General features: G+C 37.2%; 1 protein-coding gene across 1 annotated transcript in view; it reads right to left on the bottom strand.

Annotated features, from left to right (window-relative positions):
- CNTNAP5 (contactin associated protein family member 5) overlaps positions 1 to 23256 on the bottom strand; it is a 1232224-nt gene that overhangs the window by 60553 nt on the left and 1148415 nt on the right. The window contains exon 21 of the mRNA XM_090279100.1: positions 17116 to 17203. Within this exon, the coding sequence (XP_090135226.1) occupies positions 17116 to 17203 (88 nt within the window). The remainder of the gene's footprint in view (positions 1 to 17115; positions 17204 to 23256) is intronic.

Here is a 23256-nt window from a genome sequence, read left to right as displayed (position 1 = left end):
TTGCAGCCACTATGGAAAACAGTATGGAATTACCCCAAAAAGCTAATAATGGAACTGCCTTTGAACCAGTGAATCTACTGCTAGGATTATACCTGAAAAATCTTAAAACACCAATTCAAAAGAACTTTTGCACCCCTATATTCATAGCAGCACTGTTTACAATAGCGAAGTGCTGGAAACAGCCTAAGTGCGCATCTGTAGATTAGTGGATCACAAAACTGTGGTACATTTACACAATGGAATACTATGCAGCAGAGAGAAAGAAGCAACTCTTGCCATTTGCGACACATGGATGGAAATAGAAAGAATTATGCTTAGTGAAATAAGCCAGGCAAAGAAAGAAAAATAGCATATGATATCACATAATACAGGAAACTAAAGAACAACATAAACGAATGAACTAAATAGGACAAGGAGCAGAATAGCAGTCAATAGGGGGGAGGGGAGAGGGAGATAAGGGAGTTAAGTAAGGAAAGGGTTTAGTCAAGAAACATGTAAAAATGACTCATGGACATGGACAATGGGGAGGTATATGATTGCAGGAGAAGGGGGTGGGCTGGGTGGGGTTAGCAATGGGGGAAAAATGGGACAACTCTAATTCGAAAATAAAAAAATAAAAACAAAAAAAGAAACTAGACCACCAACTTACACCATACACCACAATAAACTCAAGATGGATCAAAGACTTAAATGGAAGCCGTGACACCATAAAAGTCCTAGAGGAAAACATAGGCAGAAAAATTTCACATATCTCACATAGCAATATTTTCACTGATACAACTCCTACGGCGAGGGAAATAAAGAAATGAATAAACAAATGGGACTACATCAAACTAAAGAGTTTCTGCTCAGCAAAAGAAAACGTCAGCAAGATGAAAAGGAAACCAACCATATGGGAAAATATATTTGCCAATGACATCACAGACAGGGGACTGATTTCCAAAATATATAAAGAGCTTATATGACTCAACATCAAGAAAAGAAACAACCCAATTAAAAAATGGACAAAGGACCTGAACAAACACTTCTCCGAAGTGGACATACAGAAGGTCCATAGACACATGAAAAAATGCTCAACATCATTAGCCATCAAGGAGATGCAAATAAAAACCACAATGAGATACCACCTCACCCCAGTCAGAATGGCCATCATCAACAAATCAACAAACAACAAGTGCTGGCGAGGATGTGGAGAAACGGGAACCCTACTGCACTATTGGTGGGAATGCATACTAGTACCTTATTTTAAATGTTCATCCTCTTAGTCTCATGCTTTATGGGTTTAATTCAAAAGATGGAAAGGCCACAGGAAAGTCATACACACTGGCAAGATTAATGGAGGGAAATTTTTAAACAGGAGGATTTTTTAGAGATTTCATTGCACAAAGCAGGTATGTACCATGAGAAAAGCCTGAGTGTTGTGGTCATATAGATCTAATTATCTCTCTTCACAAGATAAACTATACTGCTTAAATAGCAGAGAACATATAATAGACTATATACTCTAAAAAGTAATTCTGCTTCATCTTCATTAAAACCAACAAATATATTCAGGCCTTCCCAAGCTTCAAGAAACTAAGAGGAATCCTAAGTTTTAGGGGATTTTGGGGAGAGAGAGGATGAAACCTAGACAGTGAGGTATTATAATTTCATCAAGGTAAAATACCTGAACCACCTTGAAAAAGAAGAGGAATTCAAGTCTTGAACCCTTGCTAACTGACGATGTTGAATCTAAGACTCTCACATTAAGCTTTAGTGAAAAGTAGGCTAAAAAATAATAATAGGAAAGGAGTAAGCATAAAACTTGTCTAACCTCTGATGTGGTTCTGAATTGGAAAAAAATGACAAAAATAATTAAAAATGACATGTATGCTATTAATAGTAACAACATGCATACTGAGACTTCAACCATGGGCATAATTTCATATAGGCCTAGGGCCAAAATTTATACTCAATATCTATACAGATTGGTTGTAAGCTCTTGGCACTTAGAAGAAGTAAACACAGATCTTGCCTGGAAAAAAAGCTTTCCAATTTCTGATTATCAGGTTTCCTCAAATTTTTTTCAAACAAATATGAGTGTGGGCATGCACACGCGTGCGTGCGCACGCATACACACACACAGCATAAGAGAACAAGTTACCACAGGAAAAACTTTATAAAACAGAAAATAGATTTAGATCCCTATAAATTTCTGATATTGGGATTATCAGAGACAAAATGTTCTATAACAATTAACTTTAAGACAAAAAAAAAAAAAAATAAAAAGGAGAAAAACAGACTATCTTATTAACAAGCATGCTGGAAAATAAAAACATGTTTTAAATAAAAAATCAATAAAATGTTACTCATTGAATACATTTAATGAGATATTAGACATAGGTAAAGAGACAGTAAATTTAAAGATGAAACCTGATAAATTTCCCAGAATGTACAATAATGAGATAAAGAATATAACTGACTATAAAACTACAGTAAGAGACATGAGGATCAAATTAAATGGTCTAAAATAGATTTAGTGCAAGTCTAAAAATCATTGAATAGAAAGAATAAAAATTATTATTTGATATGCTGAGACTTTTTGAGTACAAATGATTAAAATATAAAACTGCATATGAGCTAGATACATAGTTATAGAATAATAAAGAAAACATAAAAATATAAAATCAGACACTGAAAAAAATCTACAACCAGACCCATGGTAATAAAACTGTAAAACACCAAATTAAAAGAAATGATTTTAAAAGCAGCATGTGGGTGTTGGGGGTGGGATGGTCAGAGAACTTTCAGATGCAGTAAAAACTGACAGCTGGCTTTTCAACAACTGCAGCAGAGAAAGAAGAGAGCAGTGATGTGCTGGAGAGGGTTCAAACTGTTTCTCCAGCATAAGTGATGCCTGCCTTGTAACATTTCTCATTATGGACCATTTCTAGCACAGACACTTTTAAACTACCATTGTGACATCACTGAATACAGAATGGGGCAGAGATGCCAATCATAGGTTCTTATGGGCCAGTGTGAGCTCACCCCGTCACATATCTGAATGTTCTTCTAAATCTCAAGGAAAATATTCTTTAATATTTAATCATAGGTCTAGCAAAATTATCTTCAAAAATAAAGGTAAAATAAAGACAAATTTTAGATAAAGGATGCCTAACAAAGGGAAAACAAAAGGATTTACTATTGAAAGAAGAAAATGAAATCTGGTAAATAGAAAGATCCAATCAAAATGGCAGAGTAGGTAAATGATGTTCCTCCTCTTCCCATGACGTATAATCATTACGACTAAATTAGAGAATAATCAACTTAGAGAATCACCTGAAAACTAACTGAACAGAGGTCATATAACTAAGGATATAAAGAAGAAGCCAAGCCAAGACTAGTAGAATTGGGGTGGTCCCATATATATGTGGTGCTTGAGAACTGCAAATGATACCCCTGAGGAATGGGACCACTTCCCCACATTGGGCACCCCAACAAGAGCAACAGTGCTGGAATGAGGAGCCACAAAACATCTGGCTGTGAAAACAATGGGGATTCCATCCATCCAGGTGACACGAAAGGCTGCTAAAAACCCAGAGTCCTCTTAAAGGACCCATGCACAGACTCAGTCACTCACAGGCACTAATCCCAATCTCCAGTGAAGGGACAGCAACTAGAAAGGCACCAGAGACATATGGAGAGAGGCTGAGATGTATGGCTTCAGGGCAAGGACTGAAGGCACAACAAACATTGTTTCTGTGTTGAGCCCTCCTCCCACACAGCCTGCAAGTGGGTGTCAAATATAAATCTATATTTACCTGCTGAACACCACTTGCTTCCCCAATGACTCCTGGCCTCACCCCAACCAGTTAATGTACCATAGGGAGGATCTTTCAGCAGCTGCACCTTATTGGAAGATAGTAAGTGGCAGCTGGCATTGAGGTGCCCTGTATCTTTAGGTGGATGGCCCCAGGTCTGTGCTGACTGATGCCCACCTAAGTTTATAACATGGCCTTTACCATGTGCCTCCATGGTCAGCACAGGCAGCTATCAATTGCTGATTTCTTTGTAGCTCCTATCAGGTGGCCCTGGGCCAATCACAGACAGTGCTTTAAATTAGCCAGCACTGGAACCATTACCAAGAGGACCCAGAACCAACATACCTTGTATCAGGCTTCAAACCACAAAAGAGAAGCACCCTATTAGCTCCATGAGTGCAAACCCAAAGGGTGGTCTCAGTAGTGGCTGCCCCTTGGGGCAAATCCTACTCTGTGGGGTCAGTTCCTGCACAGTAGCTCATATTCTATGGTCATGGATAGTCCTCATAGTCAGTCATCCAGAGGGTAAATACTACTCACTGACATGCCGACAGCAATCAAAACTCAACTAAAACAGGACATCCTGTCAAAACTGAGAAACATAGAAGAGAAATAAAACACAGAGGGGCAGCCAAAAAGAAGAGACAAATAAACATGTCTCAAATTGAAAAACAAACAAGAAAAAAAAAAAAAAAACCAGGAGAAAACTCCAGTAAAAACAAACAAACAAACAAAAAAAAACTAATGAAAATGGAGGGAGAAAATTACCAGTTATGGAGTTCAAAACAGTGATTATAAGAATGCTCAGCCTTGGCTGCTGTGGCTCAATGGATTGAGCATTGGCCTCTGAGCCAAGTGTCGCTGGTTTGATTCCCAGTCAGGGCACATGACTAGGTTGCACGTCAGGTCCCCAGTTGGGGGCGCGAGTGAGAGGCAACCCCACAGTGATGTTTCTCTCTCTCTCTTTCTCCTTTCTCTAAAAACAAACAAACAAACAAACAAACAAATAAATAAAAAGGAATGCTCAATGAACTAAAGGAAAGAACAGATGAACTCAGTGAGAATTTCAACAAAGAGATAGTAACAGAAACAAGGACCAACTGTTAAAAAATAACCAGTTAAAATGAAGAATACAATAAGTGAATTTACAAAAATGTACTGGAAGGAAGCAACAGCAGATGAGAAGAATCAGAGGATCAAATTTTCAATTTAGAAGATAAGGTAGAAGAAAATACGCAGTGAAAAGGAAAAATAATTTTTTAAAAAGAGAGAATGGTATAGGAACCTCTGGGACAATATCAAGTGTAGCAATATTGAATCATAGTACCAGAAAGAGAAGAGGAAGAGCAAGAGATTGAAAAAATAATGATGGAAAACTTCTCTAATCTGGCAAGGAAAATAGACATACAAATTCAGGAAGCACACAGAGGCACAAATAAGATGAACCCAGAAAGATCCACACTGAGACACATCATAATGAAAATGTCAAAGGTTAAAATAGAGAATCTTAAAAGCAGCAGACAAAAGCAGTTAGTTACCTACAAGAGAGTACCTGTAACACTGTCAGCTGATTTTTCAGCAGAAAGTTTACAGACCAAAAGGGAAAGGCCTATATATTTAAAGTGATAAAAAAACAAGGGTCTATAAGGATGACTATTCTACCTAGCAAAAGTATAATTTAAAATTGAAGGATAGATAAAAGCTTCCCAGAAAATAAAAAGTAAAGCTTGTCAAAGCAAAACAGTATTAGAAGAAATGATAAAGTGACATCTTAAAGAAGAAAAAGAAATAGTAACATTGAATAACAACATACCTATAAATAATTAAATTTAAACAGAATCAATGTTCCAATAAAAAATAAACAGTGTAACAGAGTTAATAATAAAAGAAGATCCATACACAAGGTCTGTCCAGAAAGTATCCAGCCATGTGTTATGAAGAATAAATATCTATTGAAGAAGATATAAGACACAAGAAACATTGTGCACAGGACAATGATGATTTAGTCCCCTTCAGAGTAGGCACATTGAGACCTCACAGTCCTCCCAATCACCACCAGCTGCCCCATAATATGTTGCTGAATCTCATCCTTTCAAGGTGATTTTAGTTTTTGGGAAAAACCAGAAGTACCAGGGCACAAAATCTGGGCTGTTGAGGGGCTATATAACCTAGATGATTTGATGTTGCATCAAAAAAATGCACGAGATGTGATGCATGTGTGGGTGCATTGTTGAGATGAAGCTCCCAGTTACCAGATGGTTTTAATTGTGAATAATTTCAACAGAGGAATGTTCAAGCTTAATGCAAAATTTGATGCAGATTCTCTGCTCTACATGCTTAGTTATTTTGAATGCAATGGTCACACAGTACACATGTTCTCTCAGTGGTGTGTCTACTGCCAACATTGACTAGTACAGCAAAGTTGTCATTGTTCACACATGTATATTCCAGTTCACTCTCCTTTCCTGCCAGGTTACATCAATGTCGCACAAACCATTCTTGTAATATTAACAGTGGTTGAACTTTTTATGGACAGACCTCATCTGTACTATCTATAACAGACCCATTTCAGATCAAAGACACATACAGACAGAAAGTAAAAGGATGGAAAAAGATTTTCATGAAAATGGAAGAGAAAAAAACTGGGTAAACAATACTTGTAACAGAAAAAAAAGAAAAGACTTTAAATAAAGGCTATAGCAAGAAAGAAAGAAGGACCCAGCAATACCACTTTGTATTTATCTGAAGAAACCTAAAGCATTAATTTGAAAAGACATATGCTGCAGGATCCAAGATGGTGGAGGAATAAGTGGAAGCTACAGTGACCTCCTCCCAGGTTCAATCTGGAATTACAACTTAATTTTGGAGAAATCATCTGGAATAATCAACTGAACACTAGATGGAGAGAAGTCTTATAACCATGGAGTGACAGAAAAGGCCGCTTCATCACAATATGACTGGTAGGAAGTGTGGAGATATAAAAGGGCCGGCTGGGCTCCCACGGGTGGCAGCTGAAGGGACTGAGAAACAGTTCAGCAGCGGGGTATTCCCCCTAAGAAGGGTAGGATATAAAACCCCAGCTGGGCTTTCCAGCCTACAGCAATAGAGCAGAAAGTAAAATAGCATCCAGCTGTGAAAAGTGAAGAGCTATAGGGATTTTGCTGGCCTTAGAGAAACAGCTGGAGACAAAGAGCTCTTAAATGGATCACGTACAAAAATATTTTGGCACCAACTTACACCGGGTTCAAACAGAGGGAGGGCAGAGAGGACAAGAAACACTTGGGGAGAATTTGGGGCGGTGGCTGTGAGAAGAGAGCTAAGGGAGAAGCTGACTGGGTACCAGTGCTACTCATTCCCCATATTGGAGGCAGACCATTCCCTTCCCAGTGGCATGAGCCTGAGGGGAAGCAAAAGCCCTGCATGCAGAAATTAATCTGCCCTACCCTTGGTGCTTAAGCCTGATGGTTTATCACAGATTGAATAGATTAACAACTAAAGGGGACAGACAAAGGCAGTAGATCTCTGGTAGTCTCCAAAAGGCTGCCTAGGTCCAGCCTGGTATATGATCTGATGCCACCAGGGGTAGATCCAGGAAGTGAAGATCTATCTAAGAAGCAGCAACAAACAATGAGAGTCACAAAAATGGGGACACAAAAAAACAACCCCCCATTGAAAGGAAAGGGGGAATCCCCAGAAAGAGTGCTAAATGAAATAGAGGAAAGGAAACTATCAAACATGGAATTCAAAACATGGATTATGGGGAAGCTCAATGAGCTCAGTGAGCTCAAAGAAAACTACAAAGAAACTCCAGAGAAGCTACAAGGAACTTACTGAGAAGTACGCCAGCATGAATAAGGACACAGAAGCTCTCAATAAGAGCCAGGAGAAAGTGAAGAATATAATTTCTGAATTGAAGAACACGGTAGAAGCAATAAAAAGCAGGCTAGAAGAAGCAGAAGATCAAATCAGAGAGCTGGAGGACAATGTAGAAAAAAATTCCCAGACATTGCAACAAAACAACAACAACAACAACAACAACAAAAGTCAAAAAGAATGAAGAGGTTTTAAGAGAGCTGCAGGACAACATGAAATGTGATAATATTCATATAATAGGAATATCAGAAGAAGAAGAGGAGCAAAGGGTGGAAAACCTGTTTGAAAAATAAATTACAAAAAATTTTCCTAACTTGATGAGAGAAAAAGTTACTCAAGTCCGGGAAGCACAGAAGGTCCCAATGAAGATGAACCCCAACAGGATGACTTCAAGACACATTATAATTAAAATGGCAACATTGAAAGAAGAAGGGAGAATCATAATAAAAGCAAGAGAGAAACACTCAATAACATACAAGGGAGCTCCAATAAGCTATCATCAGATTTCTCAACACAAACACTACACGCTAGAAAGAAATGGCAAAAAAAAAAAAAAAATCCAAGCAATAAAAAATAAAGGTCTACAACCAAGAATACTCTACCCAGCAAGGCTCTCATTCAAAATGGAAGGTGCAATAAGGAGTTTCCAAGACAAAAGAAGGCTAAAAGAATACATCTCCACCAAGCCAGTACTGCAAGAGATGCTACATGGTCTGCTTTAAGAAGATGAAGAAACAGAGTGGGACAGAGAGGAACACAGGTACAAAGGGGAAAAATGACAATGAATAAGGACCTGTCAACAATAACCTTAAATGTAAATGGGTTAAATGCACCAATCAAAAGACATAAGGTGGCTGAAAGGTTTAGAGAGCATGACCCACATAAATGCTGTCTACAAGAGACCCACCTCGGAACAAAAGATCTACACAGACTGAAAGTGAAGGGAAGGAAAAAAATAGTTTAAGCAAATGGATGTGAAAAAAAAGCTGGGATAGCAATACTTACATCAGACAAAACAGATTACATAGCAAAGGCTATAAAAAGAGACAAAGAAGGGCATTTCATAATACTTAAGGGAAGTATGTAACCCTGGTAAACATATATGCACCCAACATAGGAGCACCCAAATATGTAAGGGAAATTTTTAAATACGTCAGAAAGGATACAGACAGCAACACACTCATAGTAGGGGATTTTAACAATCCATAGTGAACATTGGACAGATCTTCAAAGCAAAGGAACACTAAGGATATTGAGGCATTGAACAACACTCTAGATCAAATGGACTTAGTTGATATATATATAGAAGTTTTCACCCCAAAGAAGCAAATATACATTCTTTTCAAGTGCACATGGAACATTCTCAAAGATAGACCACATGGTAAAATGCAAAACAAGCTTCAACAAATTCAATAAAATTGAAATTTTATCAGGCATTTCTCAGATCACAATGGCATGAAACTGAAAATCAATCTCAAAGATAAAATTCAAAAACATTCAAACTCATGGAGAATGAATAATATTTTTTTAAATAATGAATGGGTTAAAAATGACATCAAGGAAGAAATAAAAAAACTTTCTGGAAACAAATGATAATGAACACACAACAACCCAAAGCCTATGGGAAATAGCGAAAGCAGTCCAGAGAGGAAAATTCATAGCACTACAGGTCTACCTAAAAGAGATAGAAGAATCTGAAATAAAAAATCTAACCCTACAGCTACAAGAACTATAGGAACAACAACAAACAAAGCCCAGAGTGAGGAGAAGGAAGGAAATCATCAAAAACAGAGCAGAATTAAATGATATAGAAACTAAATAAACAATTCAAAAGATCAATAAAACCAGGAGCTGGATCTTTGAGAAGATAAACAAAATGGACAGCCTTTGATCAGGCTCATCAAGAAAAAAGTGAGAGGATCCAAATAAAAAAATTCAGAAATGAGAGAGGATACCACAGAAATAAATAGTATTGTAAGAAATTAGTATGAACAATTGTATCACAAGAAATTTGACAATCTAGATGAAATGAATAAATTTTTGGAAACATATAATCTTCCAAAACTGAACCAAGAAGAAGCATAAAACTTGATCAGGCGAACAACAACTAGTGAAACTGAAAAAGTAATAAAAAAAAAAACTCCGGGCACACAAAAGCCCTGGACCATATGGCTTCACAGCTGGATTTTACAAAACATTTAAGGAAGGACTAACTGCTATCCTTCTCAAACTATTCCAAAAAATACAAGAAGAGGAAAAAATCCCAAACTCTTTCTATGAAGCCAGTACCACTCTAATTCCAAAACCAGGTCAAGACACAACAAAGAAAGAAAACTGCACGCCAATATCACTGATGAACATAGACGCTAAAATCCTCAACAAAATTTTGGCAAACCGGATCCAGCAACATATAAGAAAGATCATACACCACGATCAAGTGGGATTCATCCCAGGGATGCAAGGATGTTTTAATATTCACAAATCAATAAACATAACACACCACATAAACTAAATGAAAGACAAAAACCACATGATCATATCAATAGATGCTGAAAAGCATTTGATAAAGTACAACACCCACTTATAATGAAAACACTCAGCAAAATGGGAATAGAGGGAGCATACCTCAACATAATAAAGGCCATATATAAGAAACCTAAAGCCAACGCATACTCAATGGACAAAAACTGAAAGCTTTCCCCCTAAGATCAGGAACAAGGCAAGGATGCCCACTTTCCCCATGCCTATTGAACATTGTTTTGGAAGTACTAGCCACAGCAATCAGACAAGAAAGGCATCCAAACTGGAAAAGAGGAAGTAAAATTGTCATTATTCACAGATGACATGATAGTGTGCACAGAAAACCCTATAGACTCCACCAAAAACCTACTTGACCTTATAAGTGAATTTGGTAAAAGAGCAGGGTACAAACTCAATATTCAGAAATCAAAGATGTTTCTGTACACTAAGAATAAAATATCAGAGATAGAAACTAAAAAAAAAAAAAAAATCCCAGTAATTATAGCAACAAGAAAATTAAAGTACCTAGGAATAAAGGTAACCAAGGAGGTAAAAGACCTGTACTCAGAAAACTACATAACACTGAAGAAAGATATTAAGGGAGGTAGAAAAAAAAAGGAAGGATATACCTTGTTCATGGATGGGAAGAATCAACATCATTAAAATATCTATACTACCCATAGCCATTTATAGATTCCCTCAATTCTTATTAAAATTCCAATGACATATTTCACAGACCAAGAACAAATACTTCAAAAATTATTATGGATCCAAAAAGACCCCAGATAGCAAGAGCAATCTTGAGGAAGAAGAACACAGTAGGAGTAATTACAATACCTGATACCAAACTATACTACAAGGCCACGGTAAACAAAACAGTCTAGTACTGACATAACAGACATATAGATCAATGGAACAGAATAGAAAGCACAGAAATAAATTTAGTTCTATATGGTCAACTAATATTTGACAAAGGGGGAAAGAACATCAAATGGAGTGAAAAGAGCCTCTTCAACAAATGGTGTTGGGAGAACTGGACAGGGACGTAAAAAAAAAAAAAAAAGAAAGAAAGAAAGAAACTAGACCACTAACATATGCCATACACCAGAATAAACTCAAGATTAATCAAAGACTTAAATGTAAGCCATGACTTCATAACAGTCCTAGAGGAAAACATAGGCAGAAAAATTTCAGATAAACCATGTGGCTATATTTTCACTGATGAGTCTCCTAAGGTAAGAGAAATAGAGGAAAGGATAAACAAATGAGACTACATCAAACTAAAAAGTTTCTGCACAGCTAAAGAAAACATCAGCAAGATGAAAAGGGAACCAACCATATGGGAAAACATATTTGCCAATGATACCTCAGACAAGGGATTAATCTCCAAAATATATAAAGAACTTATCCAACTCAACACCAAGAAGACAGAGAACCTAATTAAAAAATGGGCAAAGGACCTGAAGAAACACTTCTCCAAAGAGGACTTACAGAAGGTCCATAGGCATATGGAAGGATTCTCAACATCACTAGCCATCAGAGAGATGCAAATAAAAACCACAATGAGATACCACCTCACACCAGTCAGAATGGCCATCATCAACAAATCAACAAACAACATGTGTGTTCTATTTTTATAGGGCATAAGCCTATGATCTTATTATCTGAGTGATTGTCTCTACATATGGGCCTCATTTAATCCTGTCTGTGTCGCTGCCTCCTGAGAGTCAATGGTTTGGCTGAACTAAGTGATTGGATTGGTGAAGTATGGGGTGGTCTGGGGCTTCTCTTTGAAACTGGTTTTTCTTTTCTATTCTAATGGCTTGGACAGAAAGGGCCCAGAGGTCTGAGAAGTGGGGAAACCTAAAATATTACCCTCAGCCCAAACAAAGTATACTGGGCAAAAGGACTTTGGACAGGTGTGATGTGCCTTCCACACTCCTCCAAAGAAGCTTTTTTTTCCCCCCTAATGTGGGACATTGAAAAATTAATCCCTGCCTTTTGTCATCTAGTTGTTATGGATTTAATGATGTCTTCTTACCTTGTTGCCAAATCTGTTGCCCCCAGAATATAACAAGGATGTCAGCCTGTCAAACTGAGCATGCCAGTGTCTGAGCATGCCAAAAGACCTGGAGTCTGCAAGATCCTTCCCCATGTGGGAAGGCCACCCACTCTTATTAGGCATTTCTGGACCCAAGGGTAAGTAGGAAGACAACCATGTCCAGCTTGAAGCAGCTAGAGGAGCATGAGATCTTCACCCATTGTTCTTTATAAAGGGTCTTAAGTCTGAGAGGAAGGAATTGTTACAGAGCGGGGGTCTTCCCCCAAAATAACTTAATTGATTTTTTTAAAAAGATAAAAAATGAAAAGACATATGTTTTCTTACACTGCAACATTATCCTACCATAGGCAAGATATGGAAGCAACCTAAGTGGCCGTCAATAGATGTTGGATAAATAAAAGAAAATATATAAAATTGAATATGACTCAGCCATAAAAATAATGAAATCTTGCCATCTGCAACATCATGAAAGGCCCAAGAGAATATTAATATGGCTAAGTGAAATAAGTCAGAGAAAACAATACCATATGTCTTTACTTATATGTGGAGTCCATAGAATAAAATAAACAAATAAAAAAACCAGAAATGAACTTATCGATACAGAGCTCATTTTGATGGTTGCAAAACTGAAGGGGGTTTAAGAGTTAGTCTTGGATAGCTTCAAGTGAATTTTATCAAACATTTAAAGAAACATTAATACTTCTCTTCAAACTATGCCAAAAAATTTAAGAGGAGGAATGGCTCCAAAGCTAATTTTATGAAGCCAGCTATACCAATTCCAAAACTAAGAACATTATACAAAAATAATTTTAGGCCAATATTTGCAATGAACATAGATACAAAAAATCATACATAAAATATTAGCCAACTGATTTTAGCAATACAACGTGATCAAGGGGCATTTAATCCAGGGATGCAAGATTGCTTCAATATCTGCAAATCACTAAAGTGGTAACAATATAAAACCAAATGAAGGATATAAATCATGATTTTATAATTGATGCAGAAAAAGCAACTGGCAATATCCAGTACCCATTTATGATAAAAACTCTCAGTATAGAGGGTATAGAAGAAATGTAGTTCAACATAATAAATGCCATATATGACAAACTCACAACTAATATTATACTCAAAAGGAAAAACCTAAAAGCATTTCCCTTAAAAATTAGGAACAAGACAGGAATTACACTTTCACACTCACAGTCAATATAGTACTGTAAGTGTGAAACATAACAATCAGATTATAAGAAGAAGAATATGTATATATACATATATATGAGAGAAAAAAATCAACTGTCATATTTTACAGATCTCATGATACTATATATAGAGAGAACCCTAAATATCCTACCTTCCCAAAAAACTTATCACAACTGATAAATGAATGATGCAAAGCAGCATTCAGAAACTGGTCACATTTGTATGCACCAATAATGAATTATTAGAGAAATTTAAAAAACAGTCCCATCTATAATTACATCCAAAAATAAAATACCTAGGAATAAATTTAATCAATGTAGTAAAAGACCTATACTCAGAAAATTGTAAGACACTAAAGAAAAAATTGAAGAAGAGAGAAACAAATGGAAGCGCATATTGTGCTCATGGATAGAAAGAATAAACATCATTAAAATGTCCAAACTAACAAATGCAATCTATAGGTTCAATGCAATCCTTATAAAAAAAACAGAATTTTTTTTTACAGAACTAGAATAAATAATGTTAAAATTTACATGACCACAAAAGACTGCAAATAGTCAGAGCAATCTTGAGGAAGAACAAAGTTGAGATATTATACTACCTGCTATCAAACTTTATTACAAGGCTATAGTGATCAAAACAGCATAGTGCTGGCATAAAAAAAAAACAGACATAAATTAATAGAACAAAACAGAAACCACAATAATAAATTTATGTCCATATGGTTAATTCATTCATGACAAAGGAGGCAAGAATATACAATGGAATAAAGACAGTCTCTTCCATACATAATGATGGGAAAACTGGACAGACACATAGAAAAAAATTAAACTGGGTCACTTCTTTATGCCATGTACATGAATATACTCAAAATGGATTAATGTCAACTATATGTCTCAAAACCATAAAACTCCTAGAAGAAACTGTAATATCAGACACTTGGACATTAGTCTTAGTAATACTTTTTTCTGATATATCTTCTGGGTCATGGAAGCAAAAGAAAAAAGTAAACAAATGGAATTAAGTCAAATTAAAAAGTCTTTGCACAGAAAAGCAAATAAAATCAATGAGTAGAAAAAACAACCTACCGAATGGGTAAAGACATTCACCAATAATACATCCAATAATGGCTTAATATACAAAAATTATAAATAACTCATACAACCTTATACCAAAACAAACAAGCAACAATCCACCTTAAAAATGGGCAAAGGACCTGAATAGACACTCCTCTAATGAGGACATACCGATGAGCAATAGACATATGAAAAGATGTTCAACATCACTAATTGTCAGAGAAATGCAAAATAAAAGCAAAAAGAGGTATCACCTCATACTTGTCACAATGGCAATCACCAATAAATCAACAAACAAGTGTTGGTCAGGATGTAGAGAAGAGAACCCTAATGCACTGTTAGTGGGAATGCAAATTGGTGCTGCCACTGAAAAACAGTATGGAGATTCCTCAAAAAATTAAAAATATAACTATCTTATGTCCCAGAATTTTACTTCTGGGTATTTATCTGAAGAAACTCCAAACATTAATTTTAAAAGGTATATGTATCCCTATGTTCATTGCAATGTTATTTACAATAGACAAGGTATGAATACAAACTTTATGTCCATCAATAGATGAATGGATAAAGAGGATGTGCAATATATATACAATGGAAAATTATTGGGACTTAAAAGAAAAAAAAGGACAAAATCTTACCATTTGTTACATAGATGGACCTAAGTGAAATAAGTCAGAGAAAAACAAATACCATCTGATTTTACTTATATTTGAAATCTGAAAAACACACTAAACAAACAAAACAGAAACAGACTCATAGATACACAGATCAAACTGAGGGTTGCCAGATTGGAGGAGAGTCAGGGAGCTGGGTAAAAAATTATAAAGGGATTAATAGGTACAAATTAATAGTTAAAAATAGTTTCAGGGATGGAAAATACAGCTTAAAAACTACAGTCAATAATATTGTAATAACTATGTATAGTGCCAGGTGGGTATTCAGACTCTGGGGGCGAGGGGCTACTTCATAAATTATAAATTTTAACTACTATGCTGTACATCAGAAGCTAATATAATATTAAATTTAATCTGTAATTGAAAAGTAAACAAATTAAGAAAAAATGAGTAAGTAGAAAGTTTTGAAATACACGAAGAAATAAGGAAAAAATAAATTAGTGACTTCACTGGTAGATCAAAAATTGCACTGTGTACATTAAGTACTTGTTATTAACAGAAAGAGGTAATGGAATAAGAAATAAACATAAAATTTAACCTTGAAGTTGGGCACTTGATTGTCTCATTCAACTGCCATACTGCAAACAAAAATGAATACATTTTAGACATGACTACAGCTAGTTTTTTGGATGCACACACATTATGTTCTGAAAATCAAAGTATCTAAAGTATTAATCTGAAATGCTGCAGTGAGACCAGAGTCATTATTCTGACTTTTCAGCTGTTTGTACTGGTCAACAAGCCATGGTACAATAAAATGAAGTGTCCTCTGTTACCAATTTTTAGACAACTTCTTCTCCTTTCGGGAACTGAAGTACAGTACTAGGGTTACAGTGGTCTCTGGACTTCAGGCTAGTATCAGTAATATACTCATAGGTGATAGATCCTCATCAACCAGCTCAAAACTCTTTGGGGAGTCATTCCCAAAAATCTACACTGTAAGAGCTGCCACAATTTTGTAGGTGACTAATTTCCTGTGTTAAATTCATCCCTACTTAAAATGTTCCCAGTTATTATTTTCTGTAATGTGCGGTGATTGAGAAAGTAAGAAACAACAAAGTAGAATCACAGAAAAAGTTGAAAAAATAAAATATAAGGAGGCAGAAACAAATTCAATCTTAATAAGTAATCCCCAAATGTAAAGGGACTCATTTTCCAGTCTATAAAATAGATGGTTAGATTGGATAAACTGGAAAATTCAGCTCTATGCTTTTCATAATATCGTACATGAGATTTAGAAAAATAAATATTGAAAGACAATACATGGCAGAAAATAGAACAGGTAAATACTAACTTAAGTAAAACTGAATTTGCTATATTAATAACAGACAAAGTAAATTTCATCATAAAGAGAAATTAAGGTTAAAAATTACCCAAGTAATAAAAAATTGTTGGATTTATCAAGAAGTTTTAATCTTCCCTGCACTTATTAAACACCTTCATCAAATGTAAATTGAAAATTTATAAAACTTCCAGTAGGAAAAAAAAAAGAAAGAAAGAAAAGAAAATCCACTATTATGCTGGGACATTTCAATTCCTTTTCAGTTGTTAATAAATTAGTAAAGGGATAAAGGTTTTTAATAATCTGATATTGTGGTTTTCATATCCTTAATGTCTTTAGGTAAAAATTAAGCAGATTTAAGTAAAAAGTCATGTAAGGCTTTTAAATTAAATTTATAAATTCAAAATAGAGTTAATTTACCTTATTCAAGCTTCTATATTATAAATGTCAGTTTCTAAACTCAGCACACCTATCTTAGCTTCACCTGTACCAGAAATATTGGTTCTACATATTGGATATTACGGGAGCATGAAGCTCCAGATTTGAAACACAAGACGCTGATGAAAACTATTATTTATTCATTTATTTTAACACAGCCCACCCAAAAGTTATGGAGTAGAATACAAACCTGTGACTTTTCCCAAGGTGAGTGACCTTACAGCCCTAAACTCCACTTCTGGGGAGAAGTTATAACTGAGCCGGAGCTGCTCATCCATCTGTAGGGAAACAGAAAGAAGGGACATCAGTAAAGTCTGCACGCAAAGCACCTAAGACACTCTTCTGATAAAAACTGCAGAAGACCAAGAGCAGACCCCTCTCTGTGGCTTTCCCTTAAGAGAGATGAGAAATGCCTCACTAATTCTCCCATAATGCACATAAAATATTTCTTTTCTTCTTCATGGCTTTCACACAGATCTTCTCTCTGAGCAATTTTGTACAGGTAGAGTAGTCCCTCTCTATATCGCAGATCACTTATCGCAGCCTTGCTGTATTGTGGAATTTTTAAAAATATTATATTTAATTATTTATCACATATTTTTCGCTACATTGAGGGATTTTGTGGTATGTATATGTATGCTGTTGAAGTTATGTAGGTTTAAGAGTGTAGAATATGTTTAAGAACATAAGTAGTGTTTATGAAAGTGTGGAAAATGTTAATAGGGGAGTGGGAAAGGTTAATAAGGAACTGGGAATAGTTTATAAGTATGTGGGAAGGGTTTATAAAGCCTTAAAATTTATATAAATGCTAAAATAAATATAAGGTTCCTACCTCACGGATTTTCACCTATTGCGGGGGTGGTCTAGAACCTAATACCCGCGATACATGAGGGAATACTGTATTTTTCTCCCCTCTGAGATTTGCTCACCAAATTCTTTGCTGCAAACAGTTAAACAAATAAAGCCTTCTTAGAAACTCAGCACATGCTCAGTAGGATTAATATTAAATGGAGAGCAGGTACGCATTCCCCATTTCTCCCCCTTTCTCTCCATTTTGTTCTTAGAGAGTCATCATTGTTCCCATTGCTCCATTACTTCTGACCTTGTCTCATTCACGTATGGACACTGGGGGATTTTCTTGAGCAATTACCTCAGTTTGGCAAAAATTTGACCCTGGGGTGGAGAGACGAGCTGAATCGGTACTGCCAACATGAACCCCATCTTGCATGGGTAAGCAAAAGCCACTAATGGGATTCTCTAGGACTTTATTGCTGGCATCATTTTTAGGGAACCCTCCGTGGCTCACCCACTGCTAATTCCAGTTCTTTATCTTTCTTATTCCCCTCCTCTTTCCAAGGCAGTGTCCCCACCCCATTTCACTTCTTTCAGGCTAGTCAGATCCTACCAGTTTCTTTCAGACTCTACTCTGAATACAGTCGGCAGCCGTCCGTCTCGAGAGACGATGGTGTAGCTTCTTAAGAGTCTATCTGCACCGCCGAGAATGGCTGTGCAGTCTGACTCGGGAGTGACACGGTATCTGTCTCCTCCCGTGTTGAATCGACATCTTGCGATGACGCTGGAGTGTCCTCTCCAGTGAAGCTGAAGCTACAGAGCCTGGGCAGGGTGATATGGAGGGTCTGCTGTTGCCCATGCAGCAGACCCCCCCTCTCTTCGCAGCTGAAGGGTCCAAGGGAAAGACGGAGTCAATACAGCTTGGCTTCAGGTGCGCCGCAGGAGTTGCCGGTGTTGACTACAACGTCAAACCGCCTTAGGGACTCCGGCTCTGGATTTTCTGTCAGGGTTTACTCCCCTAGCCTTTCCCCTGAAGAGGTATGCCGCAAGGCAGCGGAGGTTTTTTGGAGTCAGAGTTTTCCTTCTCTGATGTATACAGTATTCCCTCACTTATCAGACCCCCCCATGAATTAGGAACCTTACATTTATTCTACACTCTTAAACCTACATAACTTTAACAACATACATATACAGTACCCCCAAATCCCGCGATATAGTGAAAAATCCACGATAAATCATTAAATATAATATTTTTTAAAATGCCACGATACCTTGCGATACGTGAACTGTGATATAGCAAGTGACTACTGTATTTCTATAATGTTATTCCTGGAAATGATCCTTGTTATCTTAACTTTCACCTGTAAGGAGAAGAATTTAAGACCCTTTTAGCTGACTGCCCGACCCTGGCTTCTCTTGGGAGGTGGCTGATCAGGACTAACAACTATTTCTCCCAGCTTCCACTGACACAACTTTCCTTCTGCACCTATTTGTTATGCAGTGGTTTCTGCTGTGAGAGGAGTCACTGGCTGTGACTTGTGGTATGTGATTATGTGCTTTATTACCTTTCCATTTATGAAACAACGATATTTGTTATTTATTGAACAGTTGTTATATGAGACAGTGTACTAAAGTATCTTTAAAAATCTATTCATCTGCCCTGGTTGGTGTTGCTCAGTGGATTGAGTACTGGTCTGTGAACCAAAAGGTCACCAGTTTGATTCCCAGTCAGGGCACATGCCTGGGTTGCCAGCCAGGTCCCTAGAGTCATGGAGGTATGAAAGGCAACCATATATCGATGTTTCTCTCCCACTTTTTCTCCCTCTCTCTCTCTAAAAATAAATAAATAAAAGCTTTTAAAAAATCTATTCTCTAGAACATTGTGAAGTAAATAGTATTATCCTTGTATTACAGACTGGGGAACTGATATCATCCAGAAATAAACACCTTTGCCAAGACCATGCAGTGTCACAAAGCAGTGTCCCTGTTATGTGGTTTACTCACATGCACTGTGCTTTTTGCTTCACTATCCATATTCTCTCTAGACATCTGAGCAACTTTTAGACAACCACTGTGTGTTTTTATCTCTGAGTTTTTACAGAATTAATTTAACAAATGTTTGGGTACCTGCTATGTGCCAGACACTGGTCTAAGTGCTTCCAGGGTCCACCCCATCCAGGAAGCTTTTCTTGATACCTTGCTTATGTTAACTGACCCTCTTCTCTTGTTTCATGGTGGATTTTTCTACTCTAACCTTTCATTATGCTGCATCATAATGATCCACTCCTCTCTCTCTCTCTCTCTCTCTCTCTCTCTCTCTCTCTCTCTCTCTCTCTCACACACACACACACACACACACACACACACACACACACACACTCTCTCTCTCTCTCTCTCCACTAATCTATTGGCTCCTTGAGAATATGGATATCTTATTAATGAACAATATGTTTCTAAAGAGTCTTCTACAAAAACTGGCAAAATAATTCCTAACACAGGTTTGCTGAGTGATTCACTAAATATCCTGTATTGACTCTCTTTCTATCTTGTGACCCATAAAGACAGAGTCTCTCACACCACCAGGATGCCTCTGGCTGTCCTGGAGTTCCCCATTCCCAGTCTATTTAATGCTCACAGATCCAGATTGCCCCGAAGGAGTTTTCTTCCCATGCTGCCTCAGAGTTCTCACCTGCCTCATCTATTTTCTGTAACTGTCCCTTTAGCAGGAGGCCGGGGGGCCTTCTCAGTACTTGGTTGTATAGGCTGGTGAGAAGACTAAAGTGTGTGAGACTTTCCTGCTGAGTGGAAAGCAGTAGGAGAGTTCTGAGAACTGAAGGTTGAGCTGAGATTCCCCTGGACTTTATCCTTACCTCCTCCTTGGGCTCCACAGGGTCAGCTTCCTGTGGAAACCATTCCCTGAAAATTGACAGGCTCATGCTCAAATGTCACACAGGAAAAAGCTAATTATTCAATTTCATAAGGCATTCCTATGCTATTGTTCTGCTATGTGGAAATTTACCTAGTCTTTAGCACAGTAACCAGATGACCAATGAAAGGGAATGAGAGGTAAATGGCAATTAAAGATGTGTTTAGAAAAATGAGTACTTGTAGAGGTTTGGAGAAGAAGGTAGGATGACTCAAAGGAGACTTGAGGCTCTTGGTAGACTATTGATAGTTGGGAGATGGTGATCCCTAACATAGACTGAGGGCATCTGAACTCTAGTACTTGTTCTGGTGCTGAGTTACCAATTTGAAAAATTTAGCAAATGCATAAGGCAAAATCAATAAAAAAGACAATGGCACAAGTATTTATTGTTAGGACATCTATATATATGACATGGGCTAGGCCATGACTGAAGTATTCAATGGGAAGTGCATTGTTGTGTTAGACTTCCTTATTTTTATTTTATGGTTTAGTTTTTTGTTTTTAATTCTTAATTACAATTGGTGAGGTGGTAAAAATAGAAAGCAGGCTAACAGCTCTGGAGAGTTGCATCATTAGCGGATGGAAGGATTGAGAAAAAATGAGAAAGCACTCATAGACATGGACAACAGTATAGTGATTGCTGGGTGGGAAGGGGGTGGGTAGAGGTGGAAAATGCTATAAGCGGGATAAGTGGTAATGAAAAAATATAATAAAAATAGTTATTTGCTTTTTTTAAAAGTGAAGCAGCATTGTTCTTTAGACTTTTTGGATCTCTAAAAACTATTTATTATCTGGCCCAGGAGCTTGACTGATCTAAGAATTTTGGAATAAGTCATTAACTAAGATAAGAAAGGCAGAAAAATTAAAGAATTATTTTGGATAAGTCTCAGATGCCGGGCCTATGCTTGGTTCCTTAACTATTGTATATTTTTTCATATGATATATATATGAACTGACTGAGCTCAGTTCCACTTGTACTAACCTCTGCCACTACCCCCCGTTTTTTTTTTTTTTTACATATAAGTATACTCAAGCTCAGAAAGGTAGGTAAATGGATAAGATCTTATAGCATAAGTGATGGGGCATGGATTTATACCCAGGTCTGTCTCATTCTGAGGACACCTCTCTTCACCTCAAGATCTTCATCTTTCAACTCTATCCAATGAAGCTGTCATTCAGAATAGAAGGGCAGAGCAAGTACTTCTGGGACCAAGTAAAACTGAAGAAGTTCATCAGATCCAAACCACTGTTATATGAAATGTTAAAGGGACTGGTTTAGAAGAAGGAGGATCAAAACTATGAACATTAAAATGAAAACTGCATCACAAGAACCAACAACAGAAGCTAGGGAATCAAAACAAAGGTAAACTAAGTAGGCAACGAGAGTGGAAAAAGAACTATAGGTATGGGGAACATACTGGGGGGAGGTCAGCAGGGAGGGGAAGGGGGAAAGGGAGGGAGGTGGTCCAGGAATTAAGAAGCATAGCAGGAGGGAGTGGAGTAGACAGGAAGAGGTTGAGAAGAACTACATGCACAACCAATGGACATGGACTAAGGGGGGGCAACTGGAGGGAGGGGGTCACTGGGTGGAGGGGAACAAAGGGAAAGAAATTGGGACAACTGTAACAGCACAATCAATAAAGCATATTTTTTAAAAAAAGTTCTTCGTCTTTCAAAGGAAGCTATTAAGTCCTCGGTTTCAGAAGTGCCTAATCCTTCCTCCTGCACAGTTCGTTGTGCTCGCGGTTTGAAAACCGGCTTAATCAATTTAACATCGTAAGTGCATTTTAAATAAGGACATTGAAGTTTCTCTTCACAACTAAGCTATTTTTGTGGGCACCTGTGTCTTAAAAAGCACTAACCCCATTACAACTCTCAAAGCATGACAAGGAGTTCTTGCTTTCTGGCTGCAGCTCCAGCCTCCGAGGACTCCTTCCTACCATCAGAAGCAGAAAAGAGGAGGAGGAAGAGCAACTTCGGGCCTGGGAGTATGAGAGTCTGTTATTAGGTGCTAGAGGTCTTTGGCTGGCTGAATAGTGTGATGGTTGCCTTCCCTTGCTCTCTAAGAGGTTCTGAGCACTGCCTGAGACCCTGCTCCACAAGGGGATGTAGAAACAGAGTAGCCTAGCCTTTTCTGTTTTTACTGAATAGTTTTTTTTCTAAGTAGAGAGGAAGGAGAAGACATTGAGAGGGAGGGGTGAGGGAGTGTAAGAAGGCAACTACGTTGCGTTACTTAGTTAATAAACTGACTTAAAGTTAAAAAAGAAAAATGTCTCTGCCTCCAGTTCTTTCTGCACCCTTCTGTGTTTTGGAAATAGTATATCCTCAAACATGATGTTTTTATCACTGCCTATTAATCTGGAACTTCCATTGAATTAGGAAAATCAACAGTCAATCTAGACTTCTCTCATAGCCCATACCTGCATACTTGTGACCTTAAAAAGACAAAGACGTTTTATGGACTCCTGAAATAAAAAAAAAGTCAAAGTTGGAAGCATTGAGTTACAGAGAGAATACAAATGGATGAGATCAGAGAAGTATCAGTGAGAAGGTGGAGAAGGTGCCAGGTCATGGACATACTCTCAGGACACTACAAGGTCTTGGGCTTTGGAC

Source organism: Furipterus horrens, unplaced genomic scaffold (genome assembly GCF_987537825.1).
Source record: "Furipterus horrens unplaced genomic scaffold, mFurHor1.1.pri manual_scaffold_1, whole genome shotgun sequence".
Classification (NCBI taxonomy): domain Eukaryota; kingdom Metazoa; phylum Chordata; class Mammalia; order Chiroptera; family Furipteridae; genus Furipterus; species Furipterus horrens.
The sequence above is the reverse complement of the archived record's forward strand: the minus strand, read 5'-3'. Positions and strand labels throughout refer to the sequence as shown.